This window comes from Melozone crissalis, unplaced genomic scaffold, assembly GCF_028551555.1.
Source record: "Melozone crissalis strain CALT ecotype California unplaced genomic scaffold, PUWL_Pcris_2 ptg000029l_1, whole genome shotgun sequence".
In the NCBI taxonomy this organism is placed as follows: domain Eukaryota; kingdom Metazoa; phylum Chordata; class Aves; order Passeriformes; family Passerellidae; genus Melozone; species Melozone crissalis.
Genome location: NW_026535807.1, coordinates 9,163,411 through 9,184,348, shown reverse-complemented (window position 1 = coordinate 9,184,348; position 20,938 = coordinate 9,163,411). Strand labels below are relative to the sequence as shown.

Here is a 20,938-nt window from a genome sequence, read left to right as displayed (position 1 = left end):
TGGCATTAGTGGGCAAAATGGCCCAGCAAGCTCTGCTCTGGAATATTGCAGTATCCAACTATATTGCCTTGGCACTGTCTTATCATAAAGGTATTGAGTTTGCCTCTGCTTAGTTTCAATGAATGTAATTATGCAAAATAACTGCAATTAATCTTAAGCCAATACCAGGATTTTCAAAAAAAGGTTTGAATCTCAAAATAATATTTCTGTAACCAGGTGATTTACTGAACTGGATGCTCCTACCATGTTTTTGATTAAAGACTTGGTGTTCTGAGGGCAGTAGCATCATGATAGCAGGGACCTGCAGTCTGAAATCCCACTGGAGGTTTTTTACATGGCAGAAGCAGTTGAGAAGTTTGTTCCTCATCCACCTATATATCTGGTGGTCTCTGATCCCCTGTGCACTGGGGATGTTGCTCCCCCTCAGCTGTGCCTGGTTTGGTTGCAGGATGGTGCCGACGTCGGTGGAGCGGCTGCGGGAGGGCCGGGGGATGCTGGAGAAGGTGCTGAGGAGCGGGGCCAAGGTGGCCCAGAGACACGAATCCTCCCCTACCCAGGACTGTGCTCCTGACAGAGATGCAGGTAGGGTGGGGAAACTTGGGCATGTTTGCTTGGAGGGACATGATGTGCTTGGAGAACTTTGCCAACTTGTCTGTGAAGCTGGTTAGTTGTACCTTCATCTTTAACATTATCAAAGCTGCCTTCTGCAAACCAAACTTTGCTGTTATTCAGATATTGCTTGAGCCTGTATCCCTCTCCTGTTGGACCTAGAAGACTTCTAGATTTTTTTCTAGGGATTGAATCCAAGACTGTCTGCACCTTGACTCTGACAGGGACAGCTTCTTTGTCCTTGCACAGATGGGTTAGCACCTCCTAAGCTCTGAAAGAGCTGTCATTTAATTGGGTAAACATTCTGACAACTGTATTACCTCGTTTCTGATCAGTTTAGGGCAAGTATGTATTTCCTTCATTGCAAATCAGGCTGCAGTAAGGTGTGTTTGAGACAAGCTTTGAAAATTGGCTTCTCATTTGGAGTTCTCCTGGTTTTGTACACCTAAGCACATTCTTTTAGTGCTTTTTCTTCATCTAGTCTTGAGAGGAAGTCCTCTTCTCTATCTAGTATGTCACATTTTCATGAGACCCAATTGGGAGTCTTTTCCCTGTCTTTCCCATACCAGTGGAAGTGGTTTTCCTGGTTAATTTTTGGAGGGGTAGGCAAAATTCAGGCTTTTGGAACAGGTCTTTGCCCAATGTTACTTGTACAGCTCTGGCTCTTCAGTGTCACCCAAGACTTAGGATGGAGTTAAACTTTCATCTGCAGTGATAAATTCTTTCTTGTTACATAAACCCCATCCCATTCTGTGTTGTGAAAACCTAATGCTGCAGCTGACAAAAGTCATCTTGTTTCCTTCATCCTAGCACAGCAAAGTACTTTTTTTCTTTTTTTGCTTGCTCTGGCAATTTCTTCAGCAGCTTGTTTAGATTCTTGTTTAGATTCTTTGAGCCACCTCCCCTCCCCCAGTTGCTGCTCTGCTTCTTAGTGAAACAAATGGGTGGCTGAGTCCCTGCTGTTCCTGGTAGCACCTGGAGAAGTTATGAAGATGCACATTTTCACTTGCTGCTGCTGTAACAGATAATATTAACAGGAACTAAAAAATCCCAAAGTTGGAGGGTTTGCTGATGAGGCATGTAGCAGTGAAATGGAATTTGTGTAATTTGTTTGCATTGCACACTTCTGAGAACTGCAGCTGCTCTCAGCAAAACCTGTCACTTCATATATGCTTGAGGTTGACACAGGCCAGTACAGCCAAGAAAAGCAGTTATGCATGTCCTTCCCTTGTGCAGGTATTGAGAATAGGGGAGGAAGATGTTGGCTCTAGCTTTTAAGTTTACATAAAGCAAATTCAGAAAGGTCATAGTTTATTTACCATTGGTAATTTAGTCTTTCAGTAGTCTTTAACTTGTCAAGGTTTCTTTCTGGGAACAGGCACTGCCAGTAAATTGCATAGCCCTACTGGTGTGCCCAGCCTTTTAAGGAACAGTTTCTTCCAGAAATCTTTAGATTTCTTGTGGTTCTCGTACTTGACTTGTGTTAATCACAGCAATCTCTGAATTGAGCAGCTCTCCTGTGCATGACTTTTTAACAAAACATGTCCTAAACTTCTGAATTTTACCATTCTGCATTAGTTGTGATGCTTTGAGAAAGCTGACCTAGAACAGAGGCTAGACAGAGTTAAAAAATAAAGTAGTGATTTATTAAAAGGCCTTAATGGTGGATACACCTTGGGCAGCACAAGAGCTTGGCCAGGCTACACCCAAGATGAACTGAAAATGGCCACAAAATGCATCACCAGTCACAAGGTCTCACATTTTTACAAATTTTGGTCCATTTCCATATTGGAGTTAAATGTGCAATTATGGCTTTAGCTTATGAAGTTCTATCCTCCTTGTTTTTCTCTTTTCAATTCACTGTTGTTTATACTTTTTGGGCCTGGAGCTTGTAACAGCTGTCCTTGGACAAGCTGGAAAAGGATTGTTTTGTCTACTTACCTTGTGAAGAGAACTTGCCAACACATAATATGAAGCTCAGAGTTACACACTAAAGCAGCACAGAATCTGAAAAATATAAAAGCTAAAACTTAAGGTATCACTTGGAATGTCACCAAACAGCCCCTTGCTGCATCAGTGACATTTCAGAAATGGAAGGTGGCACAGGACACATGCTGGAAGCTTCACGCCCCGGTCTCTGTGCAGGCCTGTGCCCTGAGGGAATTTCTGAGCCTCAGGAACAGGCAAGAGCTACATCCAGACCCGTGTTAGCTAAGCCTGCACTGTGGTGTAGCACTGAGAGGACAATGGCAGCAGAACCACGGGCCCTCCTGGCACTGATGCTTGTGTCAGTGCAGCTGGGGCAAAGCCAGACTTGTCTGGCAGAAGCACAGAGCAGACTGAGGCAGCGTGTCCTGTTTCATGACTGAGACACATCTGTCATATAAATTTGATACTAATCCCAGCATGTTCCACCAAGGCATTTCAAACGTGGCTGCTGAGAATCCCTGAGATGCTGCAGATAAACAGTTCTGTCTCATTAGTCTGCAGGAGAATTCTGATGTGAAATCATCTAGTCCCAGCAGCTTCACCCTCCTGCAGAAAGCAGGATCACCATCCTTGGTTACAGGGGTAGCAGCTGAAGCACACAGTGGCACAGTGGCTGTGGCACTGCTGTAAGTGCTTCTTGCCTACCCCAGGTCAAGTTCAGTGGTATGGTAGGGCAAGAAGCTCACCCACCCTTGAAGTGCAAGAAAGGCTTACTCTGTCAGGAAGCATTTTATTCCTCTTGGTGTCTCACATATCTGAGGTGGATCAGAGTGTGCTGTATGCTGCCGGTGCCCTTCAAACCTCAAAGCATTTCCATCATCTTGGCCTGTTAGAAAAACAGGCATTTCATTTCTGAGTTCCAGGAGTATCTCTGTTTGTAGCAGGTCAGTTGGCTTATAAACCATAGTCCCCAAAATGGCAGCATGGGATGTCTGTCTTTGGAAGCATCTGGATCTGCCTTTGAGGAAAAGCCACCACAGGATCCTGCTGACAGCCCTCTGAGCAGGGCAGTTTTGTCTCCTGAGATGTAACTGTATCCAGTGTGGATTCCTGTAACCAAGACTGAGTGAAAAATTAGCGAGTCCCTAGAAACCATCTTCTGCCTCTCATACACTGAAGAGCCAGCCAGGGGAGCCCTGGCTGTATCTGTGCATTATCTCCAGGTGTGATCATTCAGACAGGCTGGTCCAAGGCAGCTTGGCTTTGTGATGAACCAGAGCACACTGGTGTAAGGGGAGTGGCCACTCTTACACATGTGGCTCTTCCCACATGTTAAGGTTTCCCAGTTGTCTTTTGCTGTGTTTCTTCAGTTTCTGAAATGGTGGTGGCTGGGGAGGCTGGAACACAAGGGCTGGACTGTGAAGTGTCATGTGAGAGGAAGCTGCTGTGGCCTCAGTCAGTGGGGTGAGGTTTAACATCTGCCTGTACATTGCAGATGCAGCAGAAGGAGACACTCCAGAAGCCCACAAAGGACCAGCAGTTTACAGTCCTTCTCGATACAGCTACCAGGTAAATGCTTTCATATCTTATCTGCCATTCTGAAATAAAGCTTTTATAAGGAGGGAAACAGTGCTTAGCTGCCATTGTTCACAGTGCTGCACTAAGCACCTTAGGATGAGAGGCAGGTAGGAAACGGAGAAGTCAGCCTGACATGCATTTTCCTTTTTTCCCGCATGCCTCGTTCAGCTGCTGCAGTCTGACAGTCCCCAGGCAGAATCCCAGACCCTGCTCCAGCAGAACTCCTCCCCGTACAGAGGGCACCTCGCCTCTCCTGGATACAGCTACCGAGCAGCAGCACAGAGGACAGGACACAGCCTGTCCCACGGTTCCTCGGAAACATCCCTCTCCTCCACCTCATATTCCAGCCCTGCCCACTCGGTCTCCACAGACTCCTCTGCCCTGTTTGCAGGGAATTCGGGGTATTTCAGCAGCCAGCAGCACTCTGGCAGCGTCAGCAGCAGCCTCCTGAGGAAGAGCTGCCCTGCGGCTGCCAGCCCGGCACAGCAGCCAGCTGGGGACTCTCTGTGCTCGGAGTCGGGCTCCCAGCCCTGCACAGGCGTGTCGGGCTCTTCCTCCGCTCCCCAAAGCGCTCGCTCACTACAGTCAGACTTGCGGACTATCAGCCTGCCCAGCTCGGGCCAGTCTGTGCTCTACCAGGGCTCCCGGGGCGCAGTCATTTCCAGTGCACAACACTATCCGCACCGCGGAGGAGGCAGTGTCCATCAGTACAGACTGCAGCAGATTCAAGGTTCTGGAGTAAAGACTCAAACAGGACTTTCCTAGGGCTGCCTGGACTTCAGGAGGACAAAACTGCCCATAGCTCCTTCCAGTCACCCCTGGAAGTGGTTCCTGGGCTGGTGTTGAAAGCTTGCACCTGATGCTGGGGTGCCAGGGGTCAGAGGCTGAGGTCGAAAATGCACGGGTGAGATTTGTGAGCAGTATTGGCCTCTGGCCTGGTAGGAGAACACAGATTTCTCTGAGGCAGAGACTGTAGCAAAGCAGTTCCCTGACATGTGGGTACATTGCAAAAACAAAAAGAAACAAACAGAAAAGAAAAAAAAAAAAGAAAAAAAAAAGAAAATGGTTCAAGTGCAATGACTGTGGCACAGCCTCTGTCTCTGGTCCGTGCCCATGGCCACAGTCACACATGCAGCACGGACACAGTTCTGAATTCAAAAGCAGTTTAAAGGAAACGTTGGGGGAAGTTAACTCCAATCTCTTTATAGGTCAGGTTCTCAGTGCGTTCTGGGGAGGGCTTTAATCCGTTACGATCATTCCAGTCACAAGCAGACGAGCGCACACGGCTGCCTTTGGGCTTGGGTCGCCACTGCCGCCGCCGGGGCTTTTCCAGGGTATGGGAGAGTCTCCGCAAATGCAAAGAGCACGGGAGGGTTGGAGGTGTGCCTGTGGCTGCAGAGGATCCGGGTGCGCTGTCCTGCGCTGCTTCATTGCAGGTCTGTGGTGAACGAGTGGTTTTGAGGTCGCTTAAGGAATCTGTGAACAGGAGCGCGGCCGGGGCCGTGCTGCCGCGCCGGGACTCTCTGGCTGTGGCGTGCAACGCACAGGGGATGGCCGGAGGCCTGAGCAGTCAAGTGATGCTGCGGCACACGGGGGCTGCAAGGGGCAGTGGTGGGGTGGAGGGCGGGCACCCCGGCCTGTGCTGAGCCAGAGGCTCTCCAGGCAGTGCCATGTGGGTCTTTGCCAGCCGCTGTCACCCACTGAGCGTGGCAGGAGAGCCAGCCCAGACACAGTGCGCTGTGTGTTCAATTCCATACGATTGCCAGCTTCTTTCTCACTTGTTTACTGTAATATCGGGCGTGTTTTTATTTATCTAATTTTATATTCAGTTATAACCATAGTAGGTTAGCTAATATATGACAGGTGTCATCCCTGGTGCTGCAGTGGAACTTCTCCTTTCTCTTGGATAACATAATGCTGTGAGTCTGTCTCCCCTCTCCTTGCAGATGCACAGTCTTCTTCCTCTTTTTTTAGGACTGTTACAGATTTCTCTAATTCACAATTGAAATCAGGTGTTTGTTCAGCCTAGGGGAGACTTTTAAAATATTGAAACAAAGAGTAGCTTTCTCACACTGTCTGGCTGTGAGCGTGTTGGGATGGAACTTGTCACCCCGCAGTTGGGTGTCTGTATACTGTATAACATAGGTGTAAACTTCACTCGGCTTAGCCCTGGAGGTGCAGCCTCCCCTTTCGTGCTCTGAGCAGCACGGGGCAGACGGGCTCTGCCCTGCCAGGCGGCGGGAGGGGGCCGGGGGGCCCTGCCCAGAGGCTCCAGCACCTTCGGGCGCAGCAGGGGGGCAGGAGGGAGGGACCCTGGAAAGCTCTAGGAAAGGTGGGGGCTGTAGCTTCTTACTCTAGTGGAGTTTTTACACCATGCTGTAACATTTGAACTTTCACAAGAGATGTAATAATTTTGATAATAAAAATACTTAACTTGAAAACTAGTATTGCTGAATTTCTTACCACCTTGAGCACTGGTGCCCAGGACATAGGGCAAGAGGGTGAGGGCATGTAAGTCTCTTCCCTGTCTCCTGCAGGGTTAGCAAATCCTTGCAGGAGCAGCCTTGCAGACCTCCCTGCTGCCTTCTGCCAGGTGAAGCTGGGAGCTGCTGTGGGAGCTGCTGTTCCTTAGGAAATTCCCTGAGCTTCTGGCTGGGGTTGTGGGATTTTTGGCTCTGCTGCTGCTGTTCTTCTTGCCCAAGCTTATTTGGGGAGGAGATGGATTTGGAGGATGTCTCCTGCACCACTGCACCTGCTTTAAAACCTGTTTTCTGGTTTCCAGGGTTTTCTTACTGCTTGCCTTTTCCTTAGGAAGCCTGACAAGGGCTGAGCCCGGTGTGGGGCCTTCCAGGCATGTCTGCAAGTGCTGGTTTGAGGTGCCCACGGCTTCTGGTCTTCAACTGCCCTCACTTGTGAGAACGTTCCCCCTGACACTGTGGAACAGCATCTGTCATGGTTCATTCTGTCCTTTTGTGTCCCCCAAAAGAGTGGCTCCATATCCAGGACTCTTTCCCTGAAAGCAGCTGTGGGTAGCACCAGCCCTGCTCGTCTGCCATGTGCAGGGCTCACCTGGGCTGTGAGTGTGTCCCACACCAGGGGAGCCAGACCTGGCCAAAGCTCTCTGCAAGTCCCAGAGCTCCCCATGTTGCCCTCACACAGCCTGGAATGTTCTCCCCACTCTTCTACCAGAGCATGCCATTAAACTGACCGGCCATGTAGTTTTTTTCCATCAAGACACTGGAATATGATGAATTTCAGGAGTTTTTTGATTAATTTCATGGATTTGCCTATCAGTCTGTGTTAGTCAGTGAGCTGACAGACTCATCGTGCACTGTGGACAGGCAGAGGGACAGGTTCAAAGGCTCCTTGGGATGGATGGGATCCTGCTCCACCCCCTGCTTTGTCTGTGGGACAGACCCTTTTTGGGGACTCCCTCTGGCCAGAGCCCCTCCTCGTGTGCCAGCCCATGTGGGCAGAGGCTCAGCTCCACAGGCTGCAGGATGGGCTCCCCACCACAGCTCAAGACATTCACAGGGGCTTCTCTGGCCTCCCACCGCCTTTGGTGATGGCCAGGAGGAACCCATCCCAACCCTCCCCACAACACAGGGCTCCGAGCTCGTCTGGTTTGAATTATATTTTTCAATAAGGTTTTGTGAAACACTGTATCAAACTTTGTACTAAAATACAGATATATTACAGCTACTGTATTCCTTTCTCCACTGATTTTCTTGGTTTGTTTTTCCAATTCATCTGGCAACAGCACTCTCAAGCTGGCAAGACCCGGGCGCTGCGAGTTCCTGTTGACCTGGTTCTGGGGGGCAGCTGTCGGAGGGACGCGGGCACCGCTGGGCTCATGGCTGGCGGAGGGCGCTGGCAGGAGTGCTGGCACGCACTCCATCCCGGGTGGCTTGGGCTCCCAGATGGTGTTTCGGCGCAGCTCCATCCCCCACCGCCACCGCAGGGCCTTAGGGCACCACTTACCTGCTGCAGCCCGCCCCTGGTGCGTGTGAGGCGCTGGGTCCCGCAGGGCCCTTCCTGCCGTGCCCCAGAGCCTCCACGCTGCGTGGGCCCATCCCAGGACCGCGGTCCCACTCTGCTCCCTGCTCCCACTCGCCTGCTCCCTGGCCTTGCTCAGTGTCTCGGTCCAGCCCTGCCAGGGCTCCAACAAGCCCCGGGGGCCCTGCCCTGGGCCCTGCAAGGAGCCCCAGCTGCTCGCACTGAGACACGGCCAGTGCCGAGGACTTTATTGCATTGCGAGGGCGGTGGTGACCCAAGCCCCTGTGGCCAGGGGAAGCCCGCACACACACGCTGGCCTGGCCAGCAGAGCCACAGCCGGGCTGCAGCCACCCGTGCCGGTGTCGGCTCTCGGGTGCCGTGTGCGGGCCTCCGAGGCCGCCGGCGCTGCCCGGGGCAGCAGCCACGGGCTCCCCGCACGCCATCACCGCGGGCCGGCGAGGCACAGCCGGGAGGCCGGGTGGGTACAGGAGCGCTCGGGTACACCCGGCCGTGCCGTGCGGCAGGGAAAGCCTTGCTGTCACCAGTGGAGATAAAGCACCGTATGGGGATGGGGAGGGAAGGCGTTTGGCAACAGCCCGCGGCCGGCTCGGGGAGGGGTCTTGGCGGGAGGGTCCTCCTGTGCCCGCCCGGGGGTTTTGCATGTTCAGCTGCTCCCACTTACCAGGGCTTACATTCAACGGCGGCGCCAGTCGGGTGTCCCAGGGCCGGCAGCAGCGAGGCCCCTGCGGTCCCCGTGCTGAGGGGAGCGAGCAGCAGCCTGCGGCCCCAGCCACGCACCAGGAAACAACCGTGTCCTGGGCTGGACTCCCGGGGCGGGGGGAGAGGGGGCTCGAGTCACTTTACCCTGTTTAGAGAATATGAATTTACATGTAAAAGTAGGGGTTGGGCCCCATCTCGGCCACCGGGTCCCCTGGCTGTGGAGACAGGATCACGGAGCTGTACAAAATGGGAGTGGGGAGGGGTCCGGGACCCGGAGCAGCCGGCACGGGGCGTCACTGGGTGCGCGTTCGGGTGGGAGGCAGCGGGTCAGGAGTCCTGGGGATGTAGAAATCTGTTAAAAACTCCAAGACTGTTTTTTCCTTGAAACAAAACCGCAGCTGGATTCTGTTCTTGAACAAAGCGGGTTTGAGGCATCCTCCCCCGGCGGCGGCCCGCAGGCAGCGGTGGGTACGGAGCTGGCAGGGTGCGTGGGATGGCGGTGCCGGCGTGGACATGGAGGTGGCCATGGATGCGGCGGGCGGCTGGCGCATCCCTGGCACGGGCACCGGGGCCCGGAGGGCGGCGCGGGACGCGGTGTGGCCGCTGGCAGCAAATGAAGGGCAGGACAGGGAGGGAGCGCCCAGGCTGCCGGCCATGGGAAGAGGGTCCTGCTGCGGATGGTCGGCCTTATATCCTCTGCAGGGAAAGCACAGCAGGTTGGGGATGGACTTGGGCTGCCCTGACTGCACCATCGTGCTACTTGCATGTGCCAGGCATATGCCTGTCCCCATCTCTGCCACCCTGTCTCTGCTGCCTCCCTTCCCCATTGCCCCCAGCCCTGCTGCCTGCACAGCCAGGGTCCCCCATCCCATCCCATCCCATCCCATCCCATCCCATCCCATCCCATCCCATCCCATCCCATCCCACATCACGCAGACACCAAACACAGTCACACCCAGAGACACCACAGAGGGAGAGGGGACAAGACAGTGACACTCATGGCTTACCGCAGTGCCAACAAAATCTGTGGAAACAGAAGAGAGAGAGGTCAGGCAGGGCAGAGGCTCAGCAGCTCCCTCCCACCCTGCCCAGCCTGGCTTGCCTTGTAGGTGCCCGTTAAGCCCACAGGACCCTTGCCAGGCTGCCAGAGGGGCCAAGCCCCCGCCCCAGGCTGCTCCCACCCAGGATCCCCCCAGCAGCACGGTGCTGACCTTTGCTCTCTGTCTTGAGCTCCTCGTGCAGCAGGTCGTTCTGCCGGTTGCCGAGAACAAAGGCCAGGAAGGAGAGGATGAGGGCGTTGAGGATGCCGATGATGGCCAGGATGTAAGCCCAGCGTACAGAGCAGTCGCCCAGGGAGTACTTCCCTGTCTTCTCCCCACACATGTCCCGTATGGTCTCTGCATCCCAGCCATCGGGAAAGATCATGCAGCCCAGCACCAGGCAGAGCGCTGCAAGAGGGAGAGGAGGGGGAGGCATCAGAGAATGGAGTGGCAGTGCTGGTGCTGAGCCCCCCAGTCAGTATGTGAGTGCAGCCCATGCCTGGCAGGGAGCCCACCTTGGCCCCACGACAGCCCAGCAATGTGGCAGGTGACAGCCACCACTACCTCAGGAGCCCCAGGGTTTTTGGCTGTCCCAAACCTGGCCCACGCACAAATAGGGACTTCAGGCTCTTGGTTTCTACCAGCATCAGCCACAGGATCGGTGGCTGCCCACGGGCTTTCCTCATCACTACAAGCTCCCTGCACGTGGGCAGGAGCTATCGGTGCACTGTGGGCAGGGATGCTGCCTGGGGAGAAGACTGGCATCCCCGGGAGCCCCCACACCTGACACCCCACACCTGCAAGCACCACTCCCAGAGGGGTCACCTTCCCAGCAGGCCTCCACCCTGCACACTCTGTGCTGAGCAAGGAGACATCAGGGAACACAGGGATGGAAATGCCAAGACAAAGCCCGTGACTATCAAGGTAAGGAGGTGACTTTTTCTGACTACAGCAAGTACAAAAGCTCCTCGCCCCATATCAGCTGGAAAAGCTAAAAATAGTAATGATGTTGGCTGCGGTGCCCTGCAGGCACTTTTGCCCTGAGTTAAGGAAGAAACAAGAGGTTTGTGCCCACACCAGTAAGAAGTTCTCTCTCCATCCCTTTCAGCAAACACCCTCAGGCAGGCAGCTGGCGGTCTGGCATGAGCTTTCTGGGTGCTGGCATGTGCTTTGCACTGCTTTCTATGGGAAGGGAAATCCCAGGAGGGAGGCAAGTGCCTGCAGGGCATCACACTGCACCCAGGAAAGGACAGGGACGCTGGCACACAGTGTCATGCAGCAGCTGCTGCCTGGTCTCTGACTCCTCCACACACATAAACCCCCTTGGTACAAGTGTCTGTAGACAGTGGCAAGCCCTGCATGCTGATTTACTGCAGTGCACAGCCCTGGTGCCACCCCAGCACCACACAGAGCCAAGCTGTTTCTCCAGCACATCACCACCAGGGACACCCAGCCAAGCACAGCCTGTCTGGGACTGGGCCAACCCAAAACCATCCCTCTGAAGGAAACCCGGTCAGCACCAGCACCGTGCACTGCATGGGAAGTGGTGAGGAGCAGCCTGGCCTGCTGCTGACCTGGGCACCTTGGAACAGGATGGCATTAATTCAGCTGAGGGCCTGAATTAAAGGGGATCAGGTGCAGCAAACCTGTGCCAGGGATTGTTCCTGTGAAAGCAGAGATGCTAAGAGGATTTTAGGATCCCCTGAGCTCCCAGTGCAGTGCAGCTGTGAAACAAGCTAAGGTGCTCTGTGACAATCCCCACCAAGGGGTGGGTTTACCCCCACAGCACTGCTCAGGCTGGCACAACCCAGCCTGGAAATGGGCACAGTTGTAAGAAATCTGCTGAAATCATAGAGGAGGAGGAAAGGACTACAGGTACACAGTGAGGCTGGGGGAAAGCACAGAAAGCAGCAGCTCCAGCTGCCTGGGTGGGCAGCAGACCTCAGCAACAGCCACTCTGGGCCCAAAGGAGAACAGGGGCTGTGCCCAAGACAGTAGGCAATTATGAGTTTAAAAGTCAGGCACCAATTTTACCTACACCAGCAAGGGCTTGGGCAGGCTCCCAGCCTTTGTGCACAGCCCTCAGCCAGTCCTTCACAGGAGCAGAACAGCAGCCCCTGGGTCTGTCCCTGGACTCTGCAGGCAGTGTCACATCCTCTGCATTCCTGAGCTATTATTCAGGGTAAAGGTGGGTCCAGCTGCCCAGGTAAAGCAGAAGCCTGCCAAGAGCTCACTGCTCTGAAAACACCACAGGTGAGAGGGTTTCCCAGGACATCTGCAGGTCCCAAACATGGCAGAACAGGCAGCTATGCCATGGCACTCATGGAGGACATGAGAGAGAGGGTTTAAGGCAAAACTAGGGTGGCTCAAAAAGGTAAGGGAGACACTCATGTGGTGGGTTGCCACAGCACAGTCACAGAGGACATGCAGTGATGGCCACTGCCAGGGCACTGCCTGGCTCCAGCCTGGGTCTGCTTGTTCTGATCCCTCTCATCCCCGTGTGCCTGCTCTGTACTGCGCCAGGGCAAAGGGAGGCTGTGCCCTGTCCCACCGAGCAGGATCTCTGCCCATGCCCTCACAGTCCATTTGACAGAATTAAACAACAAATTTACCACTGGGCAGAGGTGTGTGCCCAAGTCACCCCACATACCCAAATGCCTCTGCCTGAGAGCGACTGGCCTCTTCCCAAAACCCCTCACTGCTGTACAGCTCCCTGGAAGTGGCTGTGCTGCTCAAGGCAGGTGCTCTCCTGCTGAAGAGCAGCTCAGTGCTCTCCTCTTCCCATCTGCCCCACGTGTCCCCAGCAGCAAGCTGAGTCCTCTGCTCTGTCACAAACAATTCCCTTTCCTGCACTCCCCAGGCCACCCAGTGTCCTGGAAACACCTTCCCGTGCCTGCAGCAAGCAGTGACTTTGAAAAGCAGAGCAGGAACAGGGAGGGGATCTCACACAGTCCTCGGTGCCTCTCCAACAGGTCTGAGGGATGTGATGTTCTTCCTGCCCATCCCTCTAGCACTGTTCTGCCAGCACCTACCTCCAAATGCCCCAAGCCCCCTTGCAGACCTGCAGGAAAACCTTGGGTTTTGTTTAAAATAGCAAATTTCTATGCCTGCAACCACAAGAAAAACATCAGGTGATGACTCCTATGGAGAGCCACTATTAAAGAGGAAAAAATAACCCAGCTCCTGTCTATTTTGCTTTTAATTCCTGTTCTTCTGAGCCTGTGGGTGCCAGTCCTCACTGTCAGTGGCACCAAGAGTGGCTGGCTGGTCTGCCACACCCCACAGCTGCCATCCTGCCCCTAGGCCCTGGGCTACAACTCCCTTTCCTAGAGTTTTTCCAATTGTAAAGACAGTTTTGAGAGCAGGCATTTCAGTGATCACTGGGACAGGGTGCATGCAGAGGGAGGAGATCCTGCTGGGGCTGGGGCTCTGACCCCATAAAGCTGGCATTTCTTGGCTTTACAGCTGGTTCATGGCTTCTCACTCCTCAGTGCTCCCTTGTCAAGGTCCATTAGAAACAACGGGCATCTCAAGGGCTTTTGATATCCTCACAAAATAAATTAATCAAAGGGAATGCAATGTTATGACTCAGGCTGCAACACTGGAGCAAGATTTAAGCAGAAAGAGGAGTCTCCTCCTGGCAGGACAACATCTCCTGGTACAAGGTGCATTTAGCTAATTTGGACTGTCTGAGTAACTCCCATGTTTGCTGAGTACCGCCGCCCCTGTCCTGAGCAGCTGTGCCTGCAGGATTAAAATCTGATTTTTTATTTACTTTTTCTGTCTAGTTTAGTCTGCAGGGGTGAATGAAAACTGGCTTTTACTGCTTGCCATGGGTGGAAAGAGCTCAGGACATGCCCTGCAGCTGAGGTGGGACCTCCCCCAGAGCACCACACCACCACAGAACACACAAACAGGAAGATGTGAGGTAATGGGGGGAAACCAGCAATCACTGGGTCAAAAAAGAGCTTTTTAAACTGGCATGGGGACAGCACATCCAAAAACCCCAGGGAACAGGGGCTGGGCTGTGCTGTTGGGGTCTAGAGTGGCTGCTTCTCACCAGAAAACCTCCTGAGAGCTGAGCACCAAAAGGAAAGGGGACAAACACAATCCCCCCTCCTCCCCCTAAAAACTGAAATCCCTCAAAAATAAATCAACACTTAGGGCAGCGTGCTCTGGACGGCGAGCACCGGCCATTTACACAGACACGAGCTCCCTTACGGCGTTTTGCTCCACAGGCTGCTTTTGTGCCAAAAAATCAGCGGGATTCAGAATAGAGTTATGAGTTTGTATGAATCAGAACTGACAGTTGCTTTATCTGGAACAACAGTTCAGGGATGTAAGCTCCAGGACACGGGCTCAGCCCCTCCCCGCGTAGCCGGGCACGTCGGGAGCCGCCACGCGAGGGCCGCGCAAACCCCGCGGGGCGGCCGCGGAGCGCACGGCGCTGCACGGGTGCAGGGGTGCGTGGGCTGCAGCCCCGCTCCTGTCCCCCCTGCACCACCTGAGCGGTAGGGGAGGGAGAGGGGAACCTTCAGGAAAGCTTTTTTGGCGGTTCAGAAGGCAGTAATTCAGCAAATGCCGAGGGTTTAGCAGTGTGGTTATTTTTGCTGCAAGGTCAGCAGGTGGAAGTGGCTCCTATACGGGCAATATTTCTCCTTTTGACAGAGAAAGGGCCTGAGGATAAACTGCAGAGTCACAGGATAGTTAAGGCTGGAAGGGACCTCTGTCTCTTCCAACTCTCTTGCCAAGGGTGACCTAGAGCAGGTGACACAGGAACGTGTCCAGATGGGATTTGGATGACTCCAGAGACAGAGACCCCACAACCTCCCTGGGCAGTCCCATTACTCTCCAAGCCAGTTTGCAGGAGTGGGATCTGCCTCATATTTTTTCATTAAGAACTTCAATGAATTACTTTTATATCCATGAAAACAATATTTTGAAACCTCAAAGTCTCTGAAAGGACTTGGTTCTCCAGCAAGTCACAGTCAGGAAGATGAGCCTGTCCTGATGTGGTTCAGCAGAGCCACTGCATTGCTGCCAGAACCAGGGAGGGTCTTGGGGCTGTAGCACTCACCCAGGCCAGATCCTGCCTTCCCTTGGGGCTGAGGCTACACCACCACAGAGCCCCACCATGCTCAGCCCAGCAGCTGCCAACAATTCCCTCATTACTCCTCCCCGTGGATATACCACAACCATGCCCTGCAAGGGATCCCACTGAGGCAGCTGCAAACACAGCTGAGGTGCAGAAGATGAAGCCCTGCTTAGGAACCTGCCTCTGCTCTCAGGCCTTGGAAGGGCCCATCCAAGAGGTGAGTGTAGCTCTGAAGGGAGTCCCCCAAAGCAGAAGAGAGCTCAGGTGGATATGTATTACCACATTCTCCATCAGGAAAGGTGGCTGGACATGGCACAATCAATGCCAAAATGCCACCGATAAGGACAAAGCCCAGCCCCAAGGCCAAGAGCATGACCCAGGTGGGAAGGCACCCCGTGTGTTGTGTATCCCGAAGAGGGAGTGTGAAGGTCTCACCACACTGACTGCTGGACCTGGAACACATGGAAACACTTGAAATGTGGCCAGCCAATTCTTCCATGCAAGCAGGATGGTGTGCTCAGCTGGCTGCCTCTTTTGACCCTCAATGGGCTCTAAGTACAAAACCAAAGGCCCTCTGGAAGCAGCCCTGGGCATCAGTGAGGGTAATCATCCTGATGGGAAGCACATGGATGCAGTGTCCCACAGAGCTGGCTGGGCTGCCAGAGGGGCATCGCTGCTGGGCACCAGGACAACTTTATTCAAAGCTCAGAGTTAACTCACAGGGTGAGTGTCTGTGTCTTATGCTACAGCAGAGTATTGGGGAATCACAGGAAATGCTCAGGCTCCTGGGTGGTCTGGTGGTGGTGTATTCCTCTGCTCTGATTTCCTACAGACAAATCCCAAGGGAGAACACCCTCACAGCCCATTCCTCTTCAAGCCTCATCCCATGGAACTTTCTGAAGGTGCTCCTCTGTGATTTGGAGTACTGGGGTGGCATCAGGTGCTGTCAGTCATACAGTTGTTGACATGCTCATGTGAAGGGCCCATCTCTGGTTTTATAACAGAAGGATTTAGCAAAATCTCCAGTTTTGCGTTACTGGGATTTTGAACAGGGCAGATGGCCACATTTCAATTTGCGATAAAGCAGAGTCTTTCCTCTTAATTAGATCCAGTTTCCTCCTAGGGGGGCAGTGGCTTTTGAGCTGGAGCTTTCTGTCAAGCTCTAATTAAACCCTGCCTTGATTGTTGTCCACTAATTAGACATCGATGATTTTAAGTTTGTTGGTTTTTGGATTTTTTTTGAAAGAGATCCTGAATTCCTCATCCTCCTCCCCCACATCCCTGCACTTGGTTTTTCTCCTCTGAAGAGCCCATCCATGCCCACAATCAGCAGCCCTTTACTCTGCACCAGCCATCTCACAGGGATGGGGTGGGGACACCTCTACTCCATGTCTCTGCCCATCACCTGCCTCACTGGCTTTCACCAGTGAGCCCAAGAGACTTTGGGCCCCACAGTTGCTTCTGCTGTGGTAGTGCAAGTCCTTCTTCTGCTAAACCCTCACTGAGGCAGGAGGAATTTCCTTTCCTTCTCTGCTCCCACAAACTCTCTGCTCTGACAGAATCCTCCAACCTCCCAGCGAGGTCAATCAAGTTTGCCACCATGGTGTGCCAGAGCCTGTATCAGGCTATGTCCCTGCAGTAAATCTGGCCTATGGCACTCTCTCCATAGGTCATGGCAGCTCCTTCTCCATGCTCAGGGTAACACATCCACCTGTGGCTGCCTCACACATTCCCAGGGAAATTCTGCCTGACCCCTGGCAGACAAGAGTCTCTTGCTGGGACACGCCACACCCCCACCTCTGCATCCAGGCCCTCTCTGACAGGAACATCAGCCTGTCCTGTAGGACAGCAGCTCTCTCAGGCTGTCCTGTCTCACGGTGGGGTGGAGGGCCAGTCTGTTAATGGTGCCTTGGACTTTCCCCAACAAGAAGCCATGGAGCCATGCTGCCCTGGGAGAGCTCCAAGCCAACCTGGGCTGGCTGGGGCCAGAAGAACCAGCCCATGGCCCACTGAGCTGAGCACTCAGGGCTCTCACAAGTGCCATTGTCAGCACTACACATGTAATTACAAGGTGCAAAGTGTGACAAGGACAAGCCCCAAGGCAAGGTGAAGGGAACCCAGAGGTGACAACAGCAAAGTGCTGTCATGGCCACCCAAACCTGAGCCAGGACAGGACAGGAGGCACTGGGGAGCAGACCCAGGGCTGCCTCCAGTGCAGTGCCCTCTGCCACACAGCTCCCTGAGCAGCAGCAGCAGCTGGGCACCCCACGCCACTTGATTAAGCTGCCGACAATCAGTAGGATTTGGGCTCTGAGCTTGCTTTAAACTGATAAATCTTCAGGATGGGGAAAATTAAAGATGAGGGAATTTCCTGATAAGCCAAGGCAGCTCCAGGTCTGGCTGTGGTCCTGATCTGGGTGAGGGGAGGTCAGGCTTTCCAGCCCCAGCCAGCTGCAAGGGAAAGAGCTGGGCTAGCTGGAAGCTCCTCACACAGAGGGGCTGTATCCTTCCACATCAAGGACTGGGGCCCTTCTCACAGAGGGGATGAATGGGGTCCGTCCATTAGGAATAAGGGGCACTGTAGGTCCTTCCAGTGGAAGCTCTAGGTCTATTCACACTTAGTATGCAGTGGAGAGTGTTTGTCATACCTGGTAAAACTGTGCAGGGAAGGAAGTGAAGGGTCTTGCTACCAAGGGAAGTTCAACATCATTCTTAAGGATCTTTCTCCCAAAAGGACAGACCCTGTGTGAGGACACCTTGGAAGTCTGTGCATAAGGGGATACTTGGGATCCCTTTCAATACAGGCATCAGGTCCCCTTCTGGGGAAAGGTCTGGGTTATTCAGTGTCACTTTGAGGAGTGAGTCTGTGACAGTTCTGGGGTACATCTACAGTGGGGTCTCATTTGTGGAGGGACCTAAGGAGGATCTATAGACAGGGTCACTTTTGGTGGGGGTTAGTTACTGGGCTTGAGTGGTCATGTCTGGGGAGACATCAAGGGAGATGTATGGTGTACCTCTGTGCGAAGCACTGGAGAGAGCTGGGAGAGGCCTGTGCTCACAGCCCTTTCATGATGCAGGAGAGAGGGGCCCTGGGTGCAACATGTCTGTAAGGGGGAGCTGAAGGGTGCTTTTACAGGGATGGGGGATCCATGCATGGGCTTCTTCCCATAGTGGGGTCCCTCTGGGGACTGAGTGTTCCCCTAAAGTGAGAATCTCTCGGGGACACCCCACATCTCTGGGGATGATGGGAGGCTAGTCCCTGATGTGGAGTGTGCTGGGGTGTCTGAATCCCCAGGGATTCAGGGGGCTGATCCAGTGTGTCCTAGGCCATGTTTAGGGTGTCCCAATGCTGGTCCTTGGCTGGGGTGTACTCAAGTGCCCCAAGGTGGGTCCCTAGCCCAGGATGTCCTGAGGGTCCAGACTGTTCAGTCTGTCCAGGTGTCTCAGGGTAGGTGCCTGTTCTGTGGTCCCCTGAGGTGGGTCCCTGATCCAGCTCTCTGGCTGTGTCCCAAGGAGCCTTATGTCTCCCTGGGGTCAGACCTTGCCTGGGGAATCCCAGGCTCCAGTGCCCCGAGCAGGTGTGACCATAGCTGGTGCCAGTGCCTGGTCTGGATGTCCCAGGAAGCTCCAGAGCATTCTGAGGACATTTCTTGGCTGAGAAGACCCATGGCCCTACAATGCTTGTACCTGTCCAGCTTCCTTGAGTGATCTCAAAGTTCCCTGTGGCCAGCCTCTGCCTGGGGAGACCCAGGAGCCAGTGCCTAGAGCCAGCACCTGTTTGTGGTGCTCTGCCAGTGCCAGTGCCCGGCCTGCTTGTCCCAGGAAGGCCTGGGACGTCCTGGGGCCAGCTCCTGGCTGGGATGCCCTATGGATACACAGTACTTGTACCCAGCCCAGCTTCCCAGAGCAGCCCTTGTGTTCCTTGTGGCCAGGAGATACCAGGGAGGCCTCGGTGCCAGTGTCCCAAACAGGTGCCCATCTGTCAGCACTAGTACCTGGCCTGGGTGTCCCAAGAAACTGTGGGGCTGGCTCCTGGATCCACGGCCCTGCAGTGCTTGGACTCAGCCCAGCTTCCTTGAGCAACCTTGCTGCTCCCCGTAGCGAGGGACCCCACTCCCACTGCCGGGGGTTCCCCGGGTGCCGCACGCTCAGCGCTGCCCATTCTCCCCACCCGTCCCCGCCGCCAGGCCCGGGGCAGGCCGGTGTTCCCGGTGCCGGTGTTCCCGGTGCCGGTGTTCCCGGTGCCGGTGTGTACCTGCCAGCAGCTGCATCCAGGCGCAGATCTTGTAGACGGTGGCGGTGTTGCAGAAGAAGAACAGGGCGAAGCAGGTGATGCAGCCCAGCGTCAGCACCATGGAGAGCAGCACGAAGAACGCGGCCGCCTGGAAGGCGCCCGAGGGGATGGTGCTGAAGTCGGTGAAGGAGCCGCGGCACGACAGCTCCCGGCCCGCCAGCCCGCTGCCCACGCAGTAGTGGAACAGCCCGAAGTACCCGGGCTTGGGCGTGTTAACGCTGTCGCCCACCCAGTAGGGCTGGATGAAGACCACCACGTTGATGATGGCGAAGCAGATGGTGAAGATGGCCCAGAGCACGCCGATGGCGCGCGAGTTCCGCACGTAGTTGTCATGGTACAGCTTGGAGGCTTCCTGCGAGGGCAGCATCCTGCCGGCCGCCGCTGCCGGAGGGCGGGAGGGGCCGGGGCGGCGGGGAGCCCGCCCGGGGTCGGCGGGGCGGGGGGGCCGCGGCCTAAGAGCGCCCGCGGGCTGCCGGGCCCTGCGACACCCGCGCCGCCATCTTGGCTGCCGCCTCTGCGCCCCGCGCGTTCCCGCCGCGCGCGCGCGGCCGCGCGCCCCCCCGCCACTGCGGAGCCGAGCCCAGCCGAGCCCGGGCCAGAACCCGGCCGGGCGCAGGCCAGCCCAGCCCAGCCAGAGCCCAGCCCAGCCCGAGCCGAACCGAGACCCCTCGAGCCCGTCCCCCGGGGATCGGACCGCTCCGCCGCCTTCTGCTGCGCTCTCCTCGGGCTCGGCCGAGCGACGGGCTTGTCTCGGTTCGGCTCGCATCCACTCGGCTTGGCTCGGCTCGGGTCACCGGGCCCATTCCTCTCCCCCGGTCCGACAGGACCGTCCCCTGGACCGACCCCGCCCGGGGTGGCGGCGGGGCATGGCTCCGATAAGTGCTGGAAGGTTCCCGCGTGGCTGCCTTTGGCCGGAGTGCGCCCGCAGGGAGCGCGTCCATCCCCCCGCACCCTTCACGAGGCCGGGGGAGGCCCGCGGGGTGCCGACGTAGCCCCCGGACGGGCAGCAAACCTTCCCCACCCTCCTGGCGGGGACGGAGCAAGTAAGTTGCCACCACTGTGGCTTCACCCCGCTCTGGGGCAGCAGGAGTCGACCCAAAATCTCTGACAGCAAGGCCAGGTACACGGCTGTGCCAGCTCAGATGTGGTGACAGGGCTGGGGTGCACAGCGTGCGCCAGGCTAGGTGTGGTGGATGGCTGGGCTGGGGTAAATGGCTATGCCAGAAGTGTCACACAGGCTGTCAGCACTTGTATGCCGGCAGGTGCCCGTGAGAAATCCTGCCACCGCCCCGTCAGCCTCACAGCCGTCCCGAACCCAGCAGAGACCAAACCACGTCGGGCCAGTTTATTTCTCAGGCAACGAGATGCACCGCGTTAGCTGCAGTTGAACTCGGCTGTCATTAAATGTTTGTGAAGATTCGCAGCTGATTTGCAAATCAGACAAATGCAGATGACAACCACATTGTGCTCCCCTGCAAGAGCCAAGGAGCCTCCGGCTGGGCACGGGCACTGCCCGTCACCCTCGGCACGCACAGCCCAGGCTGGCTCCGTGGCACTGCCCGGGCACACGAGCCAGTGCCGTCCTCAGCCGTGTCCGGGCAGCGATATCGCTCGCCCCGCAGCTCCTCTGCCACGGCTCAGTGCGTGCGACTACACTGCGGGAGGGGCTTCTTTAAC

The 20,938-nt window shown here is 55.3% G+C and overlaps 2 protein-coding genes across 2 annotated transcripts in view; one reads left to right on the top strand and one right to left on the bottom strand.

Moving 5' to 3' along the window:
* Window positions 1-17,373, top strand: part of SETD5 (SET domain containing 5) — a 76,254-nt gene extending 58,881 nt beyond the window's left edge. The window contains exons 22-25 of the mRNA XM_054280686.1: window positions 449-582; window positions 4,034-4,107; window positions 4,285-5,618; window positions 17,362-17,373. Coding sequence (XP_054136661.1) covers window positions 449-582; window positions 4,034-4,107; window positions 4,285-4,881 — 805 coding nt within the window. The 3' untranslated portion in view covers window positions 4,882-5,618; window positions 17,362-17,373. The remainder of the gene's footprint in view (window positions 1-448; window positions 583-4,033; window positions 4,108-4,284; window positions 5,619-17,361) is intronic.
* Window positions 7,736-19,680, bottom strand: LHFPL4 (LHFPL tetraspan subfamily member 4). Its single transcript, XM_054280685.1, has 4 exons — window positions 19,223-19,680; window positions 10,044-10,280; window positions 9,840-9,856; window positions 7,736-9,528 (listed from the first exon to the last, which is right to left on the bottom strand). Exons 1-4 carry the CDS (start codon window positions 19,626-19,628, stop codon window positions 9,520-9,522), a joined length of 669 nt encoding a protein of 222 aa, XP_054136660.1. The 5' UTR covers window positions 19,629-19,680; the 3' UTR covers window positions 7,736-9,519.
* Window positions 19,681-20,938: the final 1,258 nt, after the last annotated feature.

Bases quoted from the DNA above. Each gene is read 5' to 3' on its own strand.
- LHFPL4 (XM_054280685.1), bottom strand. From the start codon at position 19,628: ATGCTGCCCTCGCAGGAAGCCTCCAAGCTGTACCATGACAACTACGTG. The intron at 10,281-19,222 runs GTACACACCGGC...TCCCTCTTGCAG, and splicing joins CTGGATGCAGCTGCTGGCAG to CGCTCTGCCTGGTGCTGGGC.